The sequence below is a fragment of the Alosa alosa genome, chromosome 10 (assembly GCF_017589495.1).
Source record: "Alosa alosa isolate M-15738 ecotype Scorff River chromosome 10, AALO_Geno_1.1, whole genome shotgun sequence".
NCBI classification, from domain to species: domain Eukaryota; kingdom Metazoa; phylum Chordata; class Actinopteri; order Clupeiformes; family Clupeidae; genus Alosa; species Alosa alosa.
In genome coordinates, this window is record NC_063198.1 from 15,847,691 (window position 1) to 15,868,129 (window position 20,439).

General features: G+C 42.3%; 1 protein-coding gene across 4 annotated transcripts in view; it reads left to right on the forward strand.

The window, feature by feature from the left end:
* Nucleotides 1-20,439, forward strand: part of cdk18 (cyclin dependent kinase 18) — a 43,004-nt gene that overhangs the window by 12,005 nt on the left and 10,560 nt on the right. Inside the window, exons 1-2 of one of the 4 annotated variants that reach the window (XM_048255023.1) lie at nucleotides 1,003-1,664; nucleotides 10,022-10,152. In XM_048255023.1, coding sequence (XP_048110980.1) covers nucleotides 1,663-1,664; nucleotides 10,022-10,152 — 133 coding nt within the window. In that variant the 5' untranslated portion in view covers nucleotides 1,003-1,662. Of the gene's footprint in view, nucleotides 1-1,002; nucleotides 1,665-6,724; nucleotides 6,969-10,021; nucleotides 10,153-20,439 lie in introns of those variants that run through there. The other 3 variants (XM_048255025.1, XM_048255026.1, XM_048255024.1) reach the window with 3 other exon arrangements.

Genomic DNA, 20,439 nt, shown 5'->3' on the forward strand with positions numbered 1-20,439 from the left:
GTAGTGGTAAGGTCACATAGGGAGACATTGCTGAGCTACAGTATGAGTGGTGGTGCCAGCGTGTTTCTGGGATAATCTAGTTGGTGTGAAAGGAATGATGTTGGTGGAGTGAAGCCTTTGTGGGGGTTTAGTTGGCAGAATGTTGTTTGTGAGGGCAGAGTGTTGCGGCTGCTGCCGCCAGGGCGAAAGGTCGACAACATGGGCAGGAACTCCACTCCTGTGCGCTAATGAGAGGAACCAGAGGCATTCTTCATGCTGTCTCTGGACTAATGATGTTAGATAAGAAGAGAGTCCTCTGTTGTCAGTATGTGTATTGTGTGAGTGTGGTTACAGTGTGTGGGTTACAGTGTGTGTATGTGTGACTTGAGTTTAGCACTGCGTTGCCCCAGCACCGTTTTACACAAAAACAAGCCTCAAAGCCATACTAGGTCACACAAGGGAAGTGAGCTATGTTTAAGTTTCACCTATGTGTTTCACCTATGAAACTATGTTTCACCCACTTCCAGTTGTGGTGGCTATTTAAGGCCCACCCATCTGCATGCAGCCTATTTACAAAGCATCCACACCTCACTGTATTTTTGAACCACCGAGTCAATCACTGGTGCTGCAAGTATTGGGAAGTTAACAGACCACAGGTCAGTATTATGCCTACAAGACGAGGTAGTTTCTCTGCCTATGTGCGAGACAGGAAGAAGAGAGATGGGACAGGGAGAGCAGGCAGAACTAGAAATAAAGAGGCAGAAGTTGCCAACCTCCACTCATGCACCCCCTCCTCTGAAGAGAATTTAATGAGCTGGTACTAAATGTATTTTCCTCGTGTCTCCTTTTTGTTGTTGTTTTGTGTTTGGGCCTTTTGTGGGTGTTCTGCTGTGATGGGGGGATCGAGATGTGAGAAGTAACATGAAACAACAGACTTCTCTCATGCCAGCTTTTCTTTTTCTCTTGCCTCATTTTCAGAGGCCCGTGGCTTGGTGGGTTTGCGGTTGGGGAGCCCTGGTGGGCCTTTGCTAATCTATGCAGCCACATTTTCAGAGCACGAAGCGCCATTAGGAGGCCAACAGACCAAAGGGGCCACAGGGGCCCACGGGACATGCGCTGTTTTGGAGTCGACTCATTATTTTCTGCTTCTTTCATGTGATTCACACTCTGACTCTAAAACAGGGGTGTCAACCTCCCACAGAGCCTGATCTGTTTGTGTCTCTCTCCCCCTCTCACATCTTCATCTGGTTCAGCAGTACTGAAGTCCTTGGCCCTGGGTCCGGCAGGTTGTGATCTCCGCAGGAGTTAGGGAGCCCCCGCCACGAAGCACGGCCTGCTGCCCTGCATGCCAGCACAAAAGACCCTCTGTTGCTCTCTCTCTGGCCAAGCCCAGCTTGGCTGGACGGACGGCTCGGTCGTCGGCACACGGGGACAAATGGAGCGATCAGGAGCGCCGGGCCGGCAAATGAGCAGTTAAGCCACGGAGGAGAAAAAGAGAGAGAGAGAGAGAGAGGGAAGATGCAGAAAAGAGGCAATTAAAGTGGAGCGGAGTTGGCTCTTTTGTCTTAGGGCATGTCAAACACAGTGGGGGATGTCACAGTGTGTCCAGTGCTGGAGGATGACAGATGCACGTCGATGAACCATCCGCTGACGAGCTAGCCGCGCTCGGGATGTGTCATTGTCATGTATGTATTTAAGGACGCGCTGTGCTGTACTGTGATGTGCTAAGCTAAGTGGAGAGTTTGGAGTGTTCAAATGTATTAAGCGTCGTTGAGCCATAAAAAGGAAGGAAGCTGTAGTTGTGATATACAGTAGATGAGATAAGTGCATGTTTCAGCAGCACACACACTTAAGGATGTGTAGATGCCATTAGTAGGTGCTGATGGGTACCATCACAGTACTGTGGGGTGTTGACAGTGACATTGTTTCACTGCTGCACAGCCAGTGGTGGGACTTTCTTCACCCTTCACCAAACAGAGGTCTTCAGATGGCCTTTTGGCTCCATAAGTAAATGCTCATGATCAGGGCCGGAGTGGGGCCACTTTTCAGCCCGGGAGTTTCAGGCCCAAGACCGGCCCACTTTTTTAGCTCTTACTATCCTGTAGTTTTTATTATAGGCTAATATTCCACTATTCCACAAGGATAGGTTGATAAGTTAACAAAAATAGGAAGGAAGAAATAAAGCATTTAAAAATGTATCCCACAATTCCACTAAGAGGCATATTGAACTACTGTATTGTTTACATGTTTTTTTTCTGCATGGGTCAGCTATCATGTTGTTGTTTGGTGATTTGTTCCTTTACTACACCCACTTCTGAGCAAACAAGCCATATAGGTTGATCATGTAGCCTACTGCCGTCATAGCCTACTGTTCTTTCTTCCATAAAATAACTTTAATTCATATGGTTAACTCTATTATCCTTTCTACTTGTCCCTATAGCCATAGTTAATTTCGGGCTCATCATTTTCAGCGGGGGGCTGATCTGCTGCTCAGGCTACTTTTGTTTTTAGGCCTATAGGCTACTGCATACACAGATCAAGCTTGAGTTTTGTTATCAATATTTGCATAATATTGGATGATACCAAAATGCTAATATTTTTTAATTCATTTAATATGTTACTTGCGAATAGGTTGACAACGCTACAACGTCCAGTAGGTTAGTAGCCCAATTACGCCGTTATAATCATAGACATAATATACATAGACGCCGCATTGGCTGCTGGAAACAAGAAATGCGGCCGCCATCTTGGACCGGTCATACTCCTCGTTGCGTTGCAGCAGAAGACACAAGATGACAGCACTGTGCAGCATGTTCCTTCTCAAATCGGCGGACCATACTTGGGTAGATTTACTTTTCACAAGTAAGATTTAACATAACTGTACTATTGGTTGTATTTTGTGAATAGAATATTACCAGAGAGCTGAGAAGGAGCAATCTTTGATATTACTGTATGAAAATCGTAGCCATCTAACTAGGCTATGTTTACTCGGTGTTCACCCGGCTATGAACTGAGACTTGATAAGTCATATTCCATAACACTGACTTAGATTACAAGATGGGTTGTAGTTTTGTGTAGTGTTTTATTCATGGCAGAGTAACTGATAGTTTAGCTCACTAAAATTTCGAAGTAGCTTGCCCAACACTGTATTATTCACATGTCATTTACCCTAACAAGAATAAGATGCCTCTCAAATTCCTTTTCATTCATTTATTTATTATTTTGTATCTCTCCAGAACAACTGCCTTGTTCAAGAAGACTGAATGAACTGAACGGTCTCCTCACACCCCTGGAACTGAGGAAGGTGCAGCTCTTCATTGCAGTACTGCAGGGCATCTGCTACACTGTGACTGAATGTTTGATTTATGAGCTCCACCTTCATCACCTGCATTAGCCACTCTGTGTCCCATTTTCCCATCGCCTGGTTGACTCAGTCCTCTTTTATGGAGTACCCAGTTTACTATGCCATCTTATTTGCCCACCTGCTGTCTGAAGCACTTTTGTTCTCAGCCAAAGTGTACCCAAGCAATTTTAGCAAGGTGGGAACATACAAAAATGACATGCACCAGTTGTCGAAATCATAGAACCAACTGCATCACGGTAACTCTGTCTCACTGAGCCTGTGAAGACACTCCCTGATTCTTTACTGATTGCAATGAACGGGTTGATCTTAGCAGTTTCTAAAATGTTTCTTAATTCCTTTTTATTTAATCTCTTCATTGGGGCTGGAACCTTTCTGTGAACTGTAAATAACAGATGCTGTTCATGAACCCATTGACACTGTACAAGTGACAAGTCACCTTTTTGTCTTGAATGGATGAACTGTTACACTTACTATGCCAAACCAATGTCTGTTTTTTAAGGATCAGAAACAAACCTACAAACTTGCACTTTACAATATTTATGGAACTTGTCTAACAAATGCTGTTGATATTGAACCCAGTTACTCCATTTCCTTTATGCCACACCAATGTCTGTTCATCACTTTATTTTTGATGGCACTGAACTGAAAATGTTAATGGATTTTTTTCTGTAAATTTAACTCATTAAAACTTGTATCAAACCAGTTTTTGTCTATGCTGTCAAACATGGATTAGTTATGTTCCCAGTTTTTATATTGGATGTCATCACTTTATAATATATCATATATCAGAATATTCTATTACTGTTAAGCACACTATGAATATTAAAATACACACAACCATGTTTCCTGTATCATACAGCTTTTCTACTTGGAGGTTTACAACTTATTCTGAGTCAATTTACCCAAGTGTGTCACTAAACCACATAGGCCTAATTGGAATACCCCTCAGATGTCTGAATGGCACTGATCTCACTTAAATGTTTATGGAACCTTTCTGTGGACTGTGAATAATGCTGTTGATGGAACTTTTCTGTCAACTGTGAACTATATTTAACTCATTAAACTTGTATCAAACTAGTTTTGTCTATGCTGTCAAACATGGATTATGTTCCCAGTTTTGATATCGGACGTCAGGTCACTTTATATCATATATCAGAATATTCTATTACTGTTAAACCCACTATGAATATTAAAATACGCTAAATCATGTGTCCTGTATCATAGCTACATGTATGACCTTTGCAGCAAAAAAAACCGTGTGAGAATCTGTTCGGTATTCAGTGAGATATGATTAATTAAGTGCGCTGACAGCTCATCTCACCGGCCAAACAGATTACACTGAGTGGAGTGGATGACCGGTCCAAGATGGCGGCTCCAAATCTCGTCAGCGCTAGTAAGGAGTAGCGGTCGATGCGGCGTCTATGTATATTATGTCTATGGTTATAATCATGGCTATCTCTCTTTACCAGTTGCCACTTATGTCTGTCCAATTCAAAAAAAAATTGGAAGCATGGCACATTTGGCAGCATTTCCCTCCAATACTTTTCGTCTTTTTTACCTGGCCTTTTCAGTCCCTCATGGCATCTACCACCCATCCTCCCTGACGCTTATCACTACGGTAGGGCCGGCCCGGCTGGTATCTGAGAAAACTTTTTAGAGCTATATGGACCCAACCAATTAACTCTTCTTGGGAGGGGAGAACAACCCATGCAGAGGCGGTGTTAGGCATAGAATGCGAACGTGTGTAGCCAACTTTAAGAGAAAATAGATTAACGTGACAAATGCCAATATTTTTCCCTCGACCCGCCCAAAAGTGAAGCGGCTCCCGATTACCCACTCCGGGCCTGCTCATGATGCTGAATGTTGTTCTCTGAGTTTTGGTGTGGAAGTAGACATGATGCTAGTCTGGCTCCGCTGTCTACATACTTCCGCTCGATTTATTTTCCCTACAGTAGGTACTCAAAGTCAGAGAGTCTGGTATCCAGGTTAACATGATGCAGACCTAAGCATAGATTTTCTTCTGTTTCAATATTCAAATTGAACACTTCAGTTGGAATCTTGCTTAGAATTTAAATGAGTTAGTTAACAATTATGGACAGGATCCCAATTAACTGACTGCTTGTAGAAATGAGATTCTGACAGTACAGTTCATTTCCCCAAGGTAAATATACAGTATACGCCCGTGGGGAATGGATGGCATTCTCTTAGGCCTACTTTAATTTCATTTAGGATGATGAACATGCAATGTCCAGATGCTCTATAAATTATGTAATTGGCTAATTGAGACTATGCTTCACGTGAAAGCCTAGGATTTAGGTGTGCACTAGCACTAACGTTGCTCTTATGAGCAGCACTTATGTGACTGCAAATATTGGCATAATAGACTAGTATTTTTCTAATAATAAGGTTTTTGCTAATTAAGCTTAGCTGATTGTACATGCCATAGGCTTACCTCATGCATCAGACAATATTTGAAGTATCTCATAAATTCTACAAAAGATGTTTGTATTGCCTACAGCTGGCTAATGAGCTTGAAGGTTGAATGGGCGCCAGACTGACTCACCCATCTATGGGAAATGGTTTGACTTGGCATGTTGCAGCATAGTCTTATCATCTGCTCCACTCAAATCCAATTAGAACAACATTGATAAACAAGCCTTTGAAATATAACAGCAGAACTTGTAAAGGTGTCACTAAATTTAGGTGTTGTAGGTTTAGGTTTAGGTGCTGTACTGAAGTCTGGTGAGATGAAAGCAAACATTATTGCCTTATCAAGAAATGAAGGCAAGGTGCCCATGACATCACATTAGATTTAGCAAGCATTGCAGTGAAATGTATTCATTGCATTGCCATTGTGCTTCCTGCACACACCAACATGGAGCTTATTGTACATTGGTTGTTGTGAGGTTCCCCCTTCACCATAAAACACTCTGGGTGCCTTGATGAAGCACTATAGAAATGCAAGTTGTTGTTATATCAGACTGTCAGATATGTCAATGTTTTTGTCTCCTTCCAATCACATAGGGTTTGACATACCTCAAAGATCTTTACCCAGTTGGCAAGCCACTAAGATCTACATCATATCACTAGCAACACTGAATTGCAGTTGAAATTGTTGCTGGCACATGCATATCAAAACCATTTAGATCACAAAAGTTATTTTCCCTGCCAGTGCTACAGTAAACTGTTCTCCCTCCCTCCTGTCCAACCACCCACCACCCCTCCCTATGAGTCAACCCCATCACCATATGCCACTATCATCCCAATGGGTGCGCGGCGAGTCCCTCTTATTAATAGATTTCCTGCCAATATAAATGTCATCGCACTCTCTCAGAGGGAGAGATCACCTACTGTCAGAGCCATCCTTGACTGTACTCACTGACTCACTCAGGCTTTTTTGTCGCCTCCAACACTGGTCCTCTATTTGTCGCTTCTATTTCTGGAAGCACTTATTCTGCCTGTAATTGCTTTCGGGGCAGACAGATGCAAATGCCACGGGGAAGACAGCCAGAGTAGCACGCTGAAATGACGGTGGGCCGGGATGGTTCACGTGAAATGGGTTCATCAGCAAGGTGTCCACCTTTGTGCTTGTGTGCTCTGTAAATGACCATCAAAAGCTCAGTGCGTGAGTCTTTGGTTTCTTTATTTATATTTGTCAGTATTGCTGGTAGTATGGCTGCATGGTTTCTTAGGAGAAGGTAGAAAAATGTTATGCATTATGGGCACTTTAAGATTGGAAACTTTAGCACAGTATCTGTATCCAGTGTCTCTGAGGTATATTCCTCCTCTGCCTCATCCTTCCTTATAATAATCCTCTCATCTTCCTGCTGAGAGCTACTCCGACAGGGTCTCTTTAAATCATGCTTGGATGTACAGTATTTCTGAACAACCTCAGCTGTGGTGCCTGCACTTTGTATGTTTCATTCCACATTCTACAAGGTGAAATTCTTCTTCTTCTCAACATGTTGGAGTGTTAGATATAAAAACCGTGGAGTTCACTCTTCGATAGCTCCTTACCTCTGTTGTTTACTAGTAAAAAAGACAACTATTCTGGCATGTGGGAAACAAACAAAGATCCCCACCCTTCTCCAGCACGGTAGCTTGTGCAACAAGCGGGTATTTGAGCATCACACAGGAAAGGCTCCTGTGCTGTCATGCCGTCGTGCTGGGTTTCGTCTCAGGGGAGTGCTGCTGTATCTGTGGTTTGAGGAGGAGGCGGTGCGTGATGCTTGGCTCCAGGTCAATACTGCTGAAAGGACTATGGGGACAAATTGGATCTGAGGGGGCACGCTCTGCCAAGAGCCTTTGAAATCCAGACAGGTCTTTTGCTCATGACAGGGAATAGATTAGCGAAAGCGTGATACACCACTGTGGCTTAAACGGGACATTCACTGGCCTGCCTGGGCTAAGATATCTCAAGACTGTTATCTGCTCAAGTCAACTTCTTTGGAGCCTGTGGTGCATGTAATAAAGGTACAGAGCGCAACTATTTTAAGAAGAAACAGAGTGAAGTTACAGTATTTCCATGTGACTGAAATTGTGACTCATTGAGGACACCATTGGGCTTTATTAAATTGATCTTTGCTCAATCGTAACAGAATATGTGTAGAAGCCACAGGTTTGACACAGATTGGTAATACTATATATATGTAATACTGCTGTAGCAGTAGTCTCATTCCTGATGTTGGAATAATTAGCGAAGCAGACAGCACCTTTCCCGCACAAACATTCAGCAGCAGCAACAGGGGGAGCAAGAGAGGGGAGGGGAGGGGGATTCCTTAGCAACGACCCGATCTGCTCCTCAGCAACACGTTCCCAATGAAGAGAGAGGAGTAGAAAAGAAAAGGACTGACAAAAGGAGATGGTGTGAATCATGTGGAAGTGAAAGCCTCATCAGGGCAGGGGCTGTGAGTGTACATTCAGAGAGATCTGAGAAACAGGTGTGTGTGTGTGTGTGTGTTGAGGGTGGTGGTATTAGTACTGTGGCCAGGCAAATGGATATCATTTTTGAGCATTAGTGACTTATCCAACCTTTAGTGACTGTTTCTGATGCAATCATATGTCTTCACTACTTAATTAGTTATGACTGCATTAAGATGATTACTATTTAATTGAGTTATTCCAAGGCAGTGATGATGACACTCTATGACATAGAAACCCACATTGAAACAGGACTCATGTTGAATTACACTAACTGTAGGCCAAAAAGCTTATTGTTATATTCATAGTTCACAGATTAACCTAGTAATAGTTCTCGGCTAAACGTGAATATTGTGGTCTCGCTCATTTTTAGAGAGTTTCTTCCAAATTAGGCATTTCACATTTTAATAACCAGCTCAGGGCAACATTTTTGGGATTTGGATAATTGGTTTTGGTTTATGATTGTGCCTCTGTTTGTTTGTAACAAGAGTTGTGCAAAATGGCTATAGCCTTTCACCTATCCCATAGGACGTCGGCTATCTTTCAGTGCCAGAGATGCCAGTGAAATGTACTGTATGTAAAACTGCAGTGTTGGGATCACCAGTTAAGATGACTCCCAGTTGATCAGTAATACACAGGCGCAGGCGAACACATATCAACAAAGGCGCGCACATACACATAAACACACACACAAATAAACACACACACACACACACACACACGCACACGCACACACACCTTTCTTTCCCGTTGCAGACTTTTCTATTGGAAGCAGTTTGTATAAATACACAGAAATTCACACAGTCAAAGACATGGGACAAACACACACACATACACAGACATGAACACAGGCACATTCTCTCTCTCTCTCTCTCTCTCTCTCTCTCTCTCTCTCTCTATACATCCTCACGGTTTCCTCAGGAAAGTAGAGATAAATCAGCTGGACACGAAGATACAGTGCTGTCCCTCATTTATCACTCATGCAAGGTTAACAGGTTTACCATTGTCAGTGTGTAAAACAATTGTTAAACACTGATTGAGTAACCAAGGGAAGAACATGTAAGACTTGATTATTACAAAGAGTTACAGGAGTAGGGTACGGAGAGAGAACATGGGAAATGTGCTTTATTTTCTTTGTATAGCAGGTGGCATTACCATGCGGCGGTCATACCACCACTATGCTTAGTTGTAGTTCACCTTCTTTTGTTGGAGACTTATTCATGCATGCCAGCCAGAGTCCATGAATCTAACGGTAAATCCACTGAGAAGTTCAGAACTGTAGGTTACTTAGTAACAAAAGTGACTTCAGGGACAGGGGCATGTTTGAGAACTCTCTGAGCTATGTCACAACACAGCTCTTTCAGAGTTGATAGATGTCTCCCCTGTCCTCAGAAAAAGTAACACATTTTGCTTGATAATCTTTGTTTGACTTGCTGAAGGTCTCTCATAAGCCTCTTGTGCTCAAATTAGTCAAAACAGTCAAAATCCATGAAATGAACAAGTTGTTGTTTGTGCTGTGTAGATAGTGATGTAAGAAAAGTGTGTTGTGTTGCCCTCAAAGTTAATGTTCCTCTCAAGCCTGCTGAGAACATTTGTTTTTGCTTTGTTAGTAAAACATCCACTGTGTGGGAAAACAAAGAAGTGAGCTGGGTGGGTGTTAAAAACAAAAAAGATAACTAAAGATTTCATGCTTGTTCTTCTTTCATTTTGATGGTTAAAAGCTTCTTTTTTCCCCTTTGTCTTTCGTCTTCCTCCCAGGATCACCAGAGACATGAACAAAATGAAAAACTTCAAGCGGCGCTTCTCACTGTCTGTGCCCAGAACCGAGACAATCGAGGAGAACGAGTTCACTGAACAGATCAACCAGCTCAACATCCGTCACAGTGAAGGTAAGGCGCCTTGCTGCATTCATTAAAGGCTGCCTAAAAATGCCAGAATGTTGCAGTTCCTTCCCAGATGCATAGATCAATAAGAAATTGGCTTGTACTGTAAGCTTGAAATAAGAATAAAATGAGAATAGAGAATATGAATTATGTAACAGTAGTCACCATTTGGATTACAGGCACCCTAAACACAGAAGTGATCTAAATCGTGTGGTTTGAAAGTATGAGCTTTGAGGTATCAACAAGCACATTTTGAGTCACCACTGTGCTTAGAGACCCAAATACATTTTGGAGCATTGAGGACTCCATAAATAAACAGATTTAGGAAATAAACCGTGACTGGATGCAAGCAACCAATCAGCCTCATTGTTCAGCTCTGCTGGGGTAAAACTGGTTATCAAGGGGGAGGGTGCAGTTCAAAGTCCACGGCCTCTCCAAAATCATGCCACCTTCTCCGTCCATAAATCTGCCACCCTCCTGACTGGGGATTAGTCTCAGGAAATGGGCTTTGGCCAATTTGGTTTCGCTCTGTTCTTACAGTGCACAAATCAAAGCCACAGAACTGGGGCCTAAATACCAAAAGTTTTGGTAGTAAACTTTGGTCTGTTTTCCTCAAGAGTATCGTATGCGCACTTTCTGTCTGGCATGCTCTCACCAAAACAAGAGAGCCGCTGAGATGTGGAGCATCTCGAGAGAACCACTGTCCGTCTCTGCCTCAGGATGGGGCAGTGGGGAGCTGGGCAACCATCTGTCTGTGTTTCCGTCCACGTCCTTAGATGAGAACGAACATTTGCTCTGGGAGCTCAGAGGCACCTCAGCTGTCTGTTTCCTTTCGGAGACTGTCTCTGCGTCGAATCTGTTGTGCTCAACCCTTTTTCCACTTCACATAGCCAAGGGGACCCCTGATTGGTTTATCCTGCTGGCACCCAGGCCAGTGTATGCCCAGGAGAGAGACAGACACAGATACAGTATGAAGACAGCTGGACGAAAAATGGGAGGTCAGGGTAGACAGCACGCTGAGGGGGGCAGGAGGAGAAAGGGAAGAAGAGACATCACTATTATTCCCCTTCAACAAAGAACTACATGATTGGGGGGCATCTAAAAATGTCCGGTCATGTGAAATACTATTTCAGTTCAAGCATCTGGTCTGGTTTAATGGAGAGACTCCCTCTTACAAGTCTAATGGTGGAGCTTATTTTGAGTCCGTCTGGACAGCCGAATGCTAATATTCAGTAATGCAAAGTCTGCTCTTAATCAACACGCTCACACAAAACTATCACATGCTATTTAAGTGCCGAGTTCGTATGTGAAATTAGCATATGGATTGGTTGCCAAGCACTGATGCACAGAATATGTGCACAGGTTTAGAGTAACGTCTCCAGTTCCAGGAACACAATATTGTGTTCAAGAATACAGAATCATTAACTTGGAAAGACTCCTTAGTGGCCTCTTTTAAGTATTGAATTAAACACAGTGACATTTCACTTTTTGCTTGGTCGTGTCAGTTATATCATTCTGTGTGTTAATGTGAAACTGAGAGTGAATATTATATCTACTGCTAACTACTACAAATGCTGGATATCTGTCTCAGTCATGTGTAACAAAACAAAATACTACTGTAAGCCTGCAGGTCCACATGATAGGCTTATAATATATTGACAGGAAACACTAAACATATGAGTAATTTCCTATTGTGCTGTCCTGCCAAATGTAAAATGCTACATTGGTAAGCTGTCTAATATGTTGATGATGATGGCTTTCAGTTAATAATTTAAATGATAGGCAAAGCACAAAGTTGTAAGTCTAACTAAAGCTATTAGTTATTTAACTAATAGCTAAAAGTTATTTAAAAACTGGTCAAAATCAATTGCCAAATATAACACCATGGGTAAGACCTTAACCACAAACACTGATGAGTCACTGATGTCTTTGCTCTTTACCCACCCACCATGTATATAAATCACATGCTCAAAAAAAAACATCTTACCAGTATGAGACATAGATAAAATTTTGCCTTTAATTAAATGTGTTATAAGCGACGTAACACGGTTTCTAAGCCAAAACATTGTTTGTCACATACAGCTAACATCACCTCACCATCTGCTAGCTGCCTGTGCCCTGAATACACTGTAAAAAAATGAGGTCTCCGTGGACAGCCAAGGCTCCAAAAATGGCCACGAAACAACTTGGGCAAACCTTGCCCATAAAAACATAACAAACTGTTCCAGCAAATCACAGACGAGATGCGCGTTTGGGAGAGTTTCAAGTGCACGGGAGGGAGGGGGAGGGAGTAGTGAGCTAGCTCTTTGTTTTGTTTGAACGTCAACAAAAGTGACGTAACCCTGCATCGCTTATAGCACCTTTAAAAGCCTCCTACTATTCAGTGCAAGCACATATAGGGACTTGATGTTTCTAACGCTGAACTAAAACAATTAGTTTGAGTTTGACAGCCTATTTTGCCGACAGTGCATGCACGCTGTGGCCAGAGCGAAGTCAGATGCACAAAGTGGGCTGAGTCTGGCCAAAGTTACTATTTTCCGGACTATAAGTCGCACTTTTTTTCATAGTTTGGCTGATCCTGCGACTTATAGTCAGGTGCGACTTATATATGAAAAAATATATAATTGAACATGTTTTTAAATGTTAATTTATATTAACTGACATGAACCCTACGTGAAACATTATGTCTACAGCCGCGAGAGAGCGCTCTCAAATGCACAAGTCCTGTGCACTTTCAGTCAGAGATTAGTGCTTGCACTATGTCTGAAACACACATGCATACCTAAATCGTCAAATTATGGCAGGGATTCTATTTATAGCCGGGCCTCGGATTTGGACAAATAAAAGCCAGTATAATTTTGTTTCAATTTAACTCATAAAAGAGGTCTTCTTAATATTTTATATTGTTGGTTGGTATTGTTGCCAATGAAAAGTCATTTACACCATGAGTCTCCAACACGTTGCTCTCATTGCTCTCAAGATAGTCGCATGCCGCACCCTTCTGAGCTAGAGGCTGAAGCCTACATTTAAACACAATTGTTGCACATTTAAACACAATTGTTTGCGCAGCCTAAATTTGAGGATTTACGAGTCTCCTAAACACCCCTCACCTGTTATCTAGACATGCATGAAAACATTTGAAAACAAAACGCACTGCCATGTAATATTTGATCGCTGTTTTGCTACTAATGATCTTTCACGTAATGAATACGCACAGAAAGTGAAAGTAGGCCTAATGTGCGCTCCTTGTCTGTAGCTGTCTGTTCACGTCCGCAATCGAACGTCAAATAGAGAAGTCATCCATGTTCTCTACGTTATAGCCTACGCGGTCATGCTTCTGTATTTGCAGAATTCCTGACGGTTCCTGATCGCTAAATGTTTGTTTTCCTTTCGTGTCGATAGCGGTTGATGTTGAAGCACCTAGGCTATAATTTGACTTCAGCGGTAACAAATCCTGCTCAGAGAGAGAGAGAGAGAGAGAGAGAGAGAGCAACGAAAGAGAGACATCCCCAAAGTGGTCCTGCGCGCGCGTGTGTGTGTCTCTGCATGGGGTTCAATTGAAGTCAGAGTTGGTCCGTCAATAGTCCTGCATTCAGGCCGCTCCATTATTATATTAAAGGGAAACTTGGCAGGATTTCCCCCTCTGCTGGAGAAATTGTGCATTATGCTATTTCAAACTGTGGAAAAAGGTAACGATAAAGCACATGGATTTGTTTAAAAGCTAGCAAAACGGTTAGCATAAGTTCGGCAGACAATGTGGATGTTACAAGGTAAGAAATACGATTTAAAACGAGTTTCTTGTTTCTCGGTTCTCTTTCCGGGATGGTAGTCTCAATGTTGCAAGGTTGGTTTTCCGCCTGGGGACGCTAGGGGCAGCGGGAAAAGTCACCATTTTTACCGGAACAGGTCATTTAACCATCCAAATGATTTCTAAACGGGTTTATTACGTTGAAATAGTTGCCAAGTTCTCCTTTAATGTCAGACAGGGTACAGGGTAAAATGTGTGGGAATCTCTCGCATTATGATGGCTAGATTTGCGGGACTTTTATTATTATGCTCAATACTAAGTAATAATTTATTCGCAATACCCGCAATTCCGCGCTGGAATTTAGACCCTTTTAAATGTGCATCTTTTTTTCTCTCGCTCTCTCGGAGGTGGCCAGCCAAACAATTGTTCTGCTGCATGCCAGCCTGTGCCAATATATCGTACAAAATGATTGATTGCATTGCATTCTCCACATTTTTAGCTAAATTTTCATGTACCACATCAGCATTTGAGTTCAGTGATTTTTTTGTAAATTGCTTTACAATTAGCGTCGGGCCTTGTCAGCAGCCTTCGGCTTGATTCTTGCCACTATTCACTCCTTCTTCTTCATTAACATTCCCTGTAGAATTCTCAATATGTTTGGCCTCAATGTGTACAGTTACATAGTCTGTCTGTTCTTAGTCTTGGATTTTGTGAAATACATTTCTAAATATCACCTGCTTGCTGCAGCTTCGGTCTGCACGTCAATTTAAACCCAGCATCTTTTTCTCTCTGGAGCATTTAATCTGCTGCCAGCTTGTATCTCCACATCGTCCAAAATGCTTGATTGCATTGCATTCTCCACATTTTTAGCTACATTTTCATGTACCACATCAGCATTTTTGTTCTGTGAATATTTTGTAAATTGCTTTACAATTACTGTCGGTCCTCTAGGCCTATCGTTTCGGTCACGTCTAAAACTGCATCTTTTTCTCTCTCATGAGCATTTAATCTGCTGCCAGCTTGTGACTCCACATTGCCTAAAATGCTTGATTGCATTGTATTTTCCACATTTTAGTAACATTTTGGTGCACCTCATGGCATTTTCTTTCAGTGAATCTTTTGCTTTGCAATTACCTTCCTGCCCTCCTCTTGGCTGCCTTCACTCCTTCATCTTCATTAATCTTTTTGGCCTCAATAATCCAGTTACATAGTCTCTGTTTTTGGTTTTGGATTTTGTGAAATACATTTCTAAATAAATGCGACTTATAGTCCGGTGCGACTTATAGATGTTTTTTTCCTGCTCATGAAGCATTTTTTGACTGATGCGACTTATACTCAGGAGCGACTTAAAGTCCGGAAAATACAGTAATTAATAAACGATAGCTAGATAGATCAGAATTCAACACTGGTTGCATGTGATTGGTTTATTCAATGTCACTTCACTGGAGAGGTCTCACCCAGCCCCCGCCTTAACGTATAGCTTCCCGCTGCCTATATCGCTGCTGTACTCGGGCCCAGAGAGGAGTTGTGCTTTACTGATTAACTAATGACTACCCTCGTCTAGTAAAATACAAACATAGATAAGCATATTACAGTAAATAATGATAAATACTAGGAGGAGATGTAGTAGCGTCGCCACCTGATTCTTCACTGGCCTGGGTTTGATATCTGAAACCCACCCTTGTGAGTCAGTATGGCTTAGGATAAACATGTCTGGTAATTACCTCAGTCATTTTACTTTAGTATGTATTATGTTATTTATTTGGCGATGTCAGTAGGCAAATTGGAATGACAAAGGAAAGACTTAGATGGATTGGCTTGATTCAGACAATGACTGATTCAGGTGTGACTGGTTCAGGTGAATCAACTGAGCTATAGGCAATAGGCACGCTACACTTGATGAGTACTAGGTGTATATTTAGCTGTTACAGCCTCCACCTCTAATCACCAGTTTTGAATGTTTAAATATACCTCAGAAATCAATTACAGAGCACAGCGCATTATTCTTTAGAGCACTCTGTATGATTACACCATGTGACAAATTATTTCTCACAAGGCTTGGGGAATCCATTTTTTAAATTCACTTTATTTCACAAGATTAAGTGTAATGGAAGATTTATGTTAGGTTCTTAAAGGTGAAAATATCACATCAATTTAGAGCCTCTGCAAATGTATGAAATGTAAGTAGATGCCTATGGAAGATCAGAGGAGGTATTTGTTTGATAAGCCTCAACCCACAGGGAGAAATTATAAATTATAGCACCTGCTGGGAAACAGATGGCAGACAAATCAGCACCATTCACCTGCTGAGGCCAGGGCTCAGGCTGATTACCAATCGTACTTGTCTGAAGAGATCATAGATATACATCATGCATACACATACAGAGAGACAGAGATAGAGAGAGAGAGAAAGAAAGAGCTAACATATTTAGGTATCTAACATATTTATCACCAGTATAATAATTTCAAACTAAAAACTTGCAGACCATGGAGGCATACAGCCCATAATGCAGACCACTACTGTAAAAAAAAAAAAAACTAGCTAAAGTATGCGTATTCAATTTTAAATGGATATTTTTGCTGGACCCAAAATAAAATTCAAACCAGGCACTCTCAAGCTCAAACAGCACACCCAATTTTTTTTAAAAAATCCATTGCAAGTCGGCCATATACATTTCTCAAATAAGGGGCTTGTAAAACACCTGCAAGAAGCTATAAATCCTGTCCTAGACACTTCTGGCCACCTCCACACACCCTGTCTGATAACCGACTTTAATACAACATGTAAGACGCCTATTTGTTGAGGGCTTTGCCTTCCACTTCACAATGGAGACCATGACGCACTAGCACATTTCTCCTCATCCTGCTGAGACCAGCACCAAAGGACTATGATATCACATCTCCCATCCCATCTGTGACTAGATCTCTCCAAGGCAGGATCCACGTATTCAAATAAGACTAGAACAAAGGCTCCCCAATGATCCATTCCCCCACATGCAACATGGTCCTCTTAACCTTAAAAGAGAGACAGACAGAAAGACAGACAGATAGACAGATATTCATTTTGACTTGTTTTGTTGTGCACTGATGAAGGCTCTGAACCTCTGATGAAGAGGCAACTCTTTCAACTTTTAGAATTGTGGTCTTTTGACTTAAGCTTGAATCTCATGTGTCACCCATGACAATTATTCACAACGTATTTGTGTTTTTTCACAACGTATTTGAGTCTTTCAGCACAATATGTTGTAATTCTCTCCCCCTCTCAAGCAGCTCCAATGGTTTAATCTTGATGGCCATAGCCATCAGGGTGCATTCAACAAGTGCAGTCATCAATATTACATCTCACACAGCTCAATGGCTTTTATAGCACCCTGCATGTTTCGACAGTGTGTGTGTGTGTGTGTGTGTGTGAGGTGCAATTACTTGCACACACACACTTTTAGAGCCTGAGCTTCTCTCTCTAGGGACACATAACATCGACCTCATGTGGTCCATTTATTGGATTGTCCTTTTCTGCTCTAGCTGGTTGTGAGACAGTCGAAGCTACATTAGTGTCTGTGTGTGTGTGTCTGTGTTGGTGTCTGTGTGTATACTTCAGCGAATAGTGACTACAGCCATAGCATCTCAGAAAAAGGATATATGTAAGACACCACACTTTTTTTCCATCTGTTAATCCATGATATTTTTTGTTAAAACTAGTGGTAGAGCGATCACATGATCCAGAGACTGAGAGAGAAAAAATAGACATAAAACAAGGGATGAAGGAAAAGAAAAGAAGAGAAGATGGAGGCGGGAGATTCGCCTGCACTGACCCCAATTACTGTGTGTTAGATGAAAGTACCTACGCTTGCCGCTGTGATATTTAAATGATGACGGGGATTTTGTTCTTTGTATGTGTAAATGAAGGAGAGGGAGGCCTCACAGCAACGCACCCCTCTCTCTGTCTGTCCATCCATCCGTCCAGTATCCAGACCTGGTCCGTGCCCCTCTGAAACATCATAGACCCTTTCAAGAGAGTTCCATTATCAGCATCATAGTTGGCCCCACAAGGCTTCCGTTTTAACATTCCATATGTTATCTTAATGCAGAGGAAGTAGATTGGGAACCAAATAGAACGTTCAAGCATTGTTTTTGTTTTTATTGTTGAAAGGGTCTATAAGCTGGCAAAGAGGATCATTTCCTTTTCTGACAGCCTTATACGGTTGCCAAGCTAACGAAAAGTAGAATAAGGTTTTACCTTAATAAGCCTCTCTCTCTCTTTCTCTCTCTCTTTCTCCCTCCCCCTCTTTTTTCTTTTATGGAGTGTGGCCTAAGATTACCTCTGGATGGGGTTCTGTAGACAAGATTGTGCAATATTCAAACTTGAAACCATGCAGACAATCACGCCAACCTGTGGGTGTGTGGGTGTATGAGTGGACGAATAAAATAAGGAGTGTGTGTAATTGTGTGTGTGTGTGTGTGTGTGTGTGTGTGTGTGTGTGTGTGTGTGTGTGTGTGTGTGTGTGTGTGTGTGTGTGAGGGAGAGAGAAAGAGGGGACATAAGAGAAGCAGAGGTGTGTGTGTGTGTGTGTGTGCATTTAGCTTCTAACCAAGCTGTGGCCATTCTTCTTTTCCTTCATTTTGACACCGCTTTTGTTCATCGTTGTGGTCCCCATAGTAACCAATAATTAAACCGCAAAGTTGCAGCCTGAGCACATGAAACATTATAACAAAAGACCAGGCTAAATCAGTCTAACATGTTAAAAATTCTGTAGTCTAGTTAACATATAAAGAGATACCTATGCCATGATGGATAGAGACTTAAGCAATACATCTGTAACATTCCTTCTGTAGTTATCTTCCTTGAAAACATGGTTAAATCTGTAACTTCAGAATTTCAGTAGCCATTAATTTCTCATAAACTGAGTTGATTGGTTCATTATTTTTTTTTACTGCGTTACTAAATTGTGCATGGACCCAGAATTAGCCTAATTAAGCATGAAGTGAGGTGGCAAGGCAAGCTTTTGATCAGAGTACTGGGTTCCTCCTTGCTTTGAAAGATTCCTCCGACATAAAGGCGAGGGGGTGATCTTTTGTCCACGTGGAGGTTGGAGGGGGAAAAAGATCACATGAAAGGAGAGGAGAGAAATGAAAGTGCACAACATGGAAAAGACGTGACAAACGCCTGTGCCTTCCTTTGTCTGAGAAAATGAAGAGTGGTTTATCCACATTACACAAACTCAGAGAGCATTATCTAGTCACAAATATTGTAATGTCTCTCCATTCTTTCATCTTCCATTCATGTGAGGCTTTTATATTTCATCACTATTGCTACTAGTGTTGTGTTCTGAAAAGTGTCTTCTGTCAAACAGTTGCATGTCTATGCGACTAGCCTCTTTTTAGCATTCCACATTCTTACATAATGCGTTTGAATCTCGGATGTCGTTTGTGAAACAGTGGTGTTTTTATTTTAATGAGGCAGCACTTAGCTCAGATCCTTTAGACAGCAGACGGAGCTCCAGAGGCAACACATAAACAGACACCAGCATCAGCACCTGCACATGACATGAATAGGCTGTATTGGGCTTTGATCAGGGACTGAAGGATGGAGTATGAGGGCCTGGTTGGGAGTGACAGAGTGGGCCATTGGGGGGTTGAAAGAACTCCCACTATCCAGCTGCTAAACTCAGTGGAACACGTTTCATGAGGGCTTCAGACCCAGAGAAAGGTGCTCCTTTCTGCCGTGTAGCTTGTTGATTCTCAGTGAAGACAGTGCACAGCCTACGTGATGACAAAAGCTTGGGAAAGACTGGATCCCCATCACCGGGGATGAGAGACAGACAGGAGTTTAATGAAAACCGACGGGTCGGGCCTCAACGTGACACAGACACCCCCGCCGCTGCCAGCTGCGGAACATATAATGAGCTTGATCTTAATTACACCTCTCTGCTGCAGGGATGTGTGTGTGTGTGTGTGTGTGTGTGTGTGTGTGTGGAGGTGGTCTGTGTCTCTTGAGGCCTTCATTCGACACACCGTCTAAATCTGAAGTGACAGATTGGAAAAGCCGTTTTGATACATCTCACCTCTTAGCAAAACAGGGAGGCGAAAGAAAACTTTTTGGGAGTGATGGGGGGGGGATGACAATGACAGCATTGTCATCCTTCTGCCATGGGCAAGAGCCTAAGGGAGGGCAATGTCCACCATGGAGTAATGAAGATGTAATTGGATTTGTTATTGACAGTCACATTGACATTGCACCTACTAATTCAGAAAAAGGGCAGTGGATTGACACACATCCAGACGGGTGACAGCTAAAGTGCAACGCTATAATTGCGCGGTAATTGATATGAGTGTGTTAATTGCTTCCTGGGCCGGTTTAACGAAGGCAACTGTCCATGGACACATGGCTGGGTTGCCCCCTCTGCCAGGGTGTCACTGGATCAATCATCTTACAGATGCGGTTTTATTCTCTAATTATACAGACACATGTCAGCGCTAATGAAACTTTCCCCTAATGAAGCAGGGCAGAAGGAAGATCACCTGACAGAGCCACTCTATAGGAATGG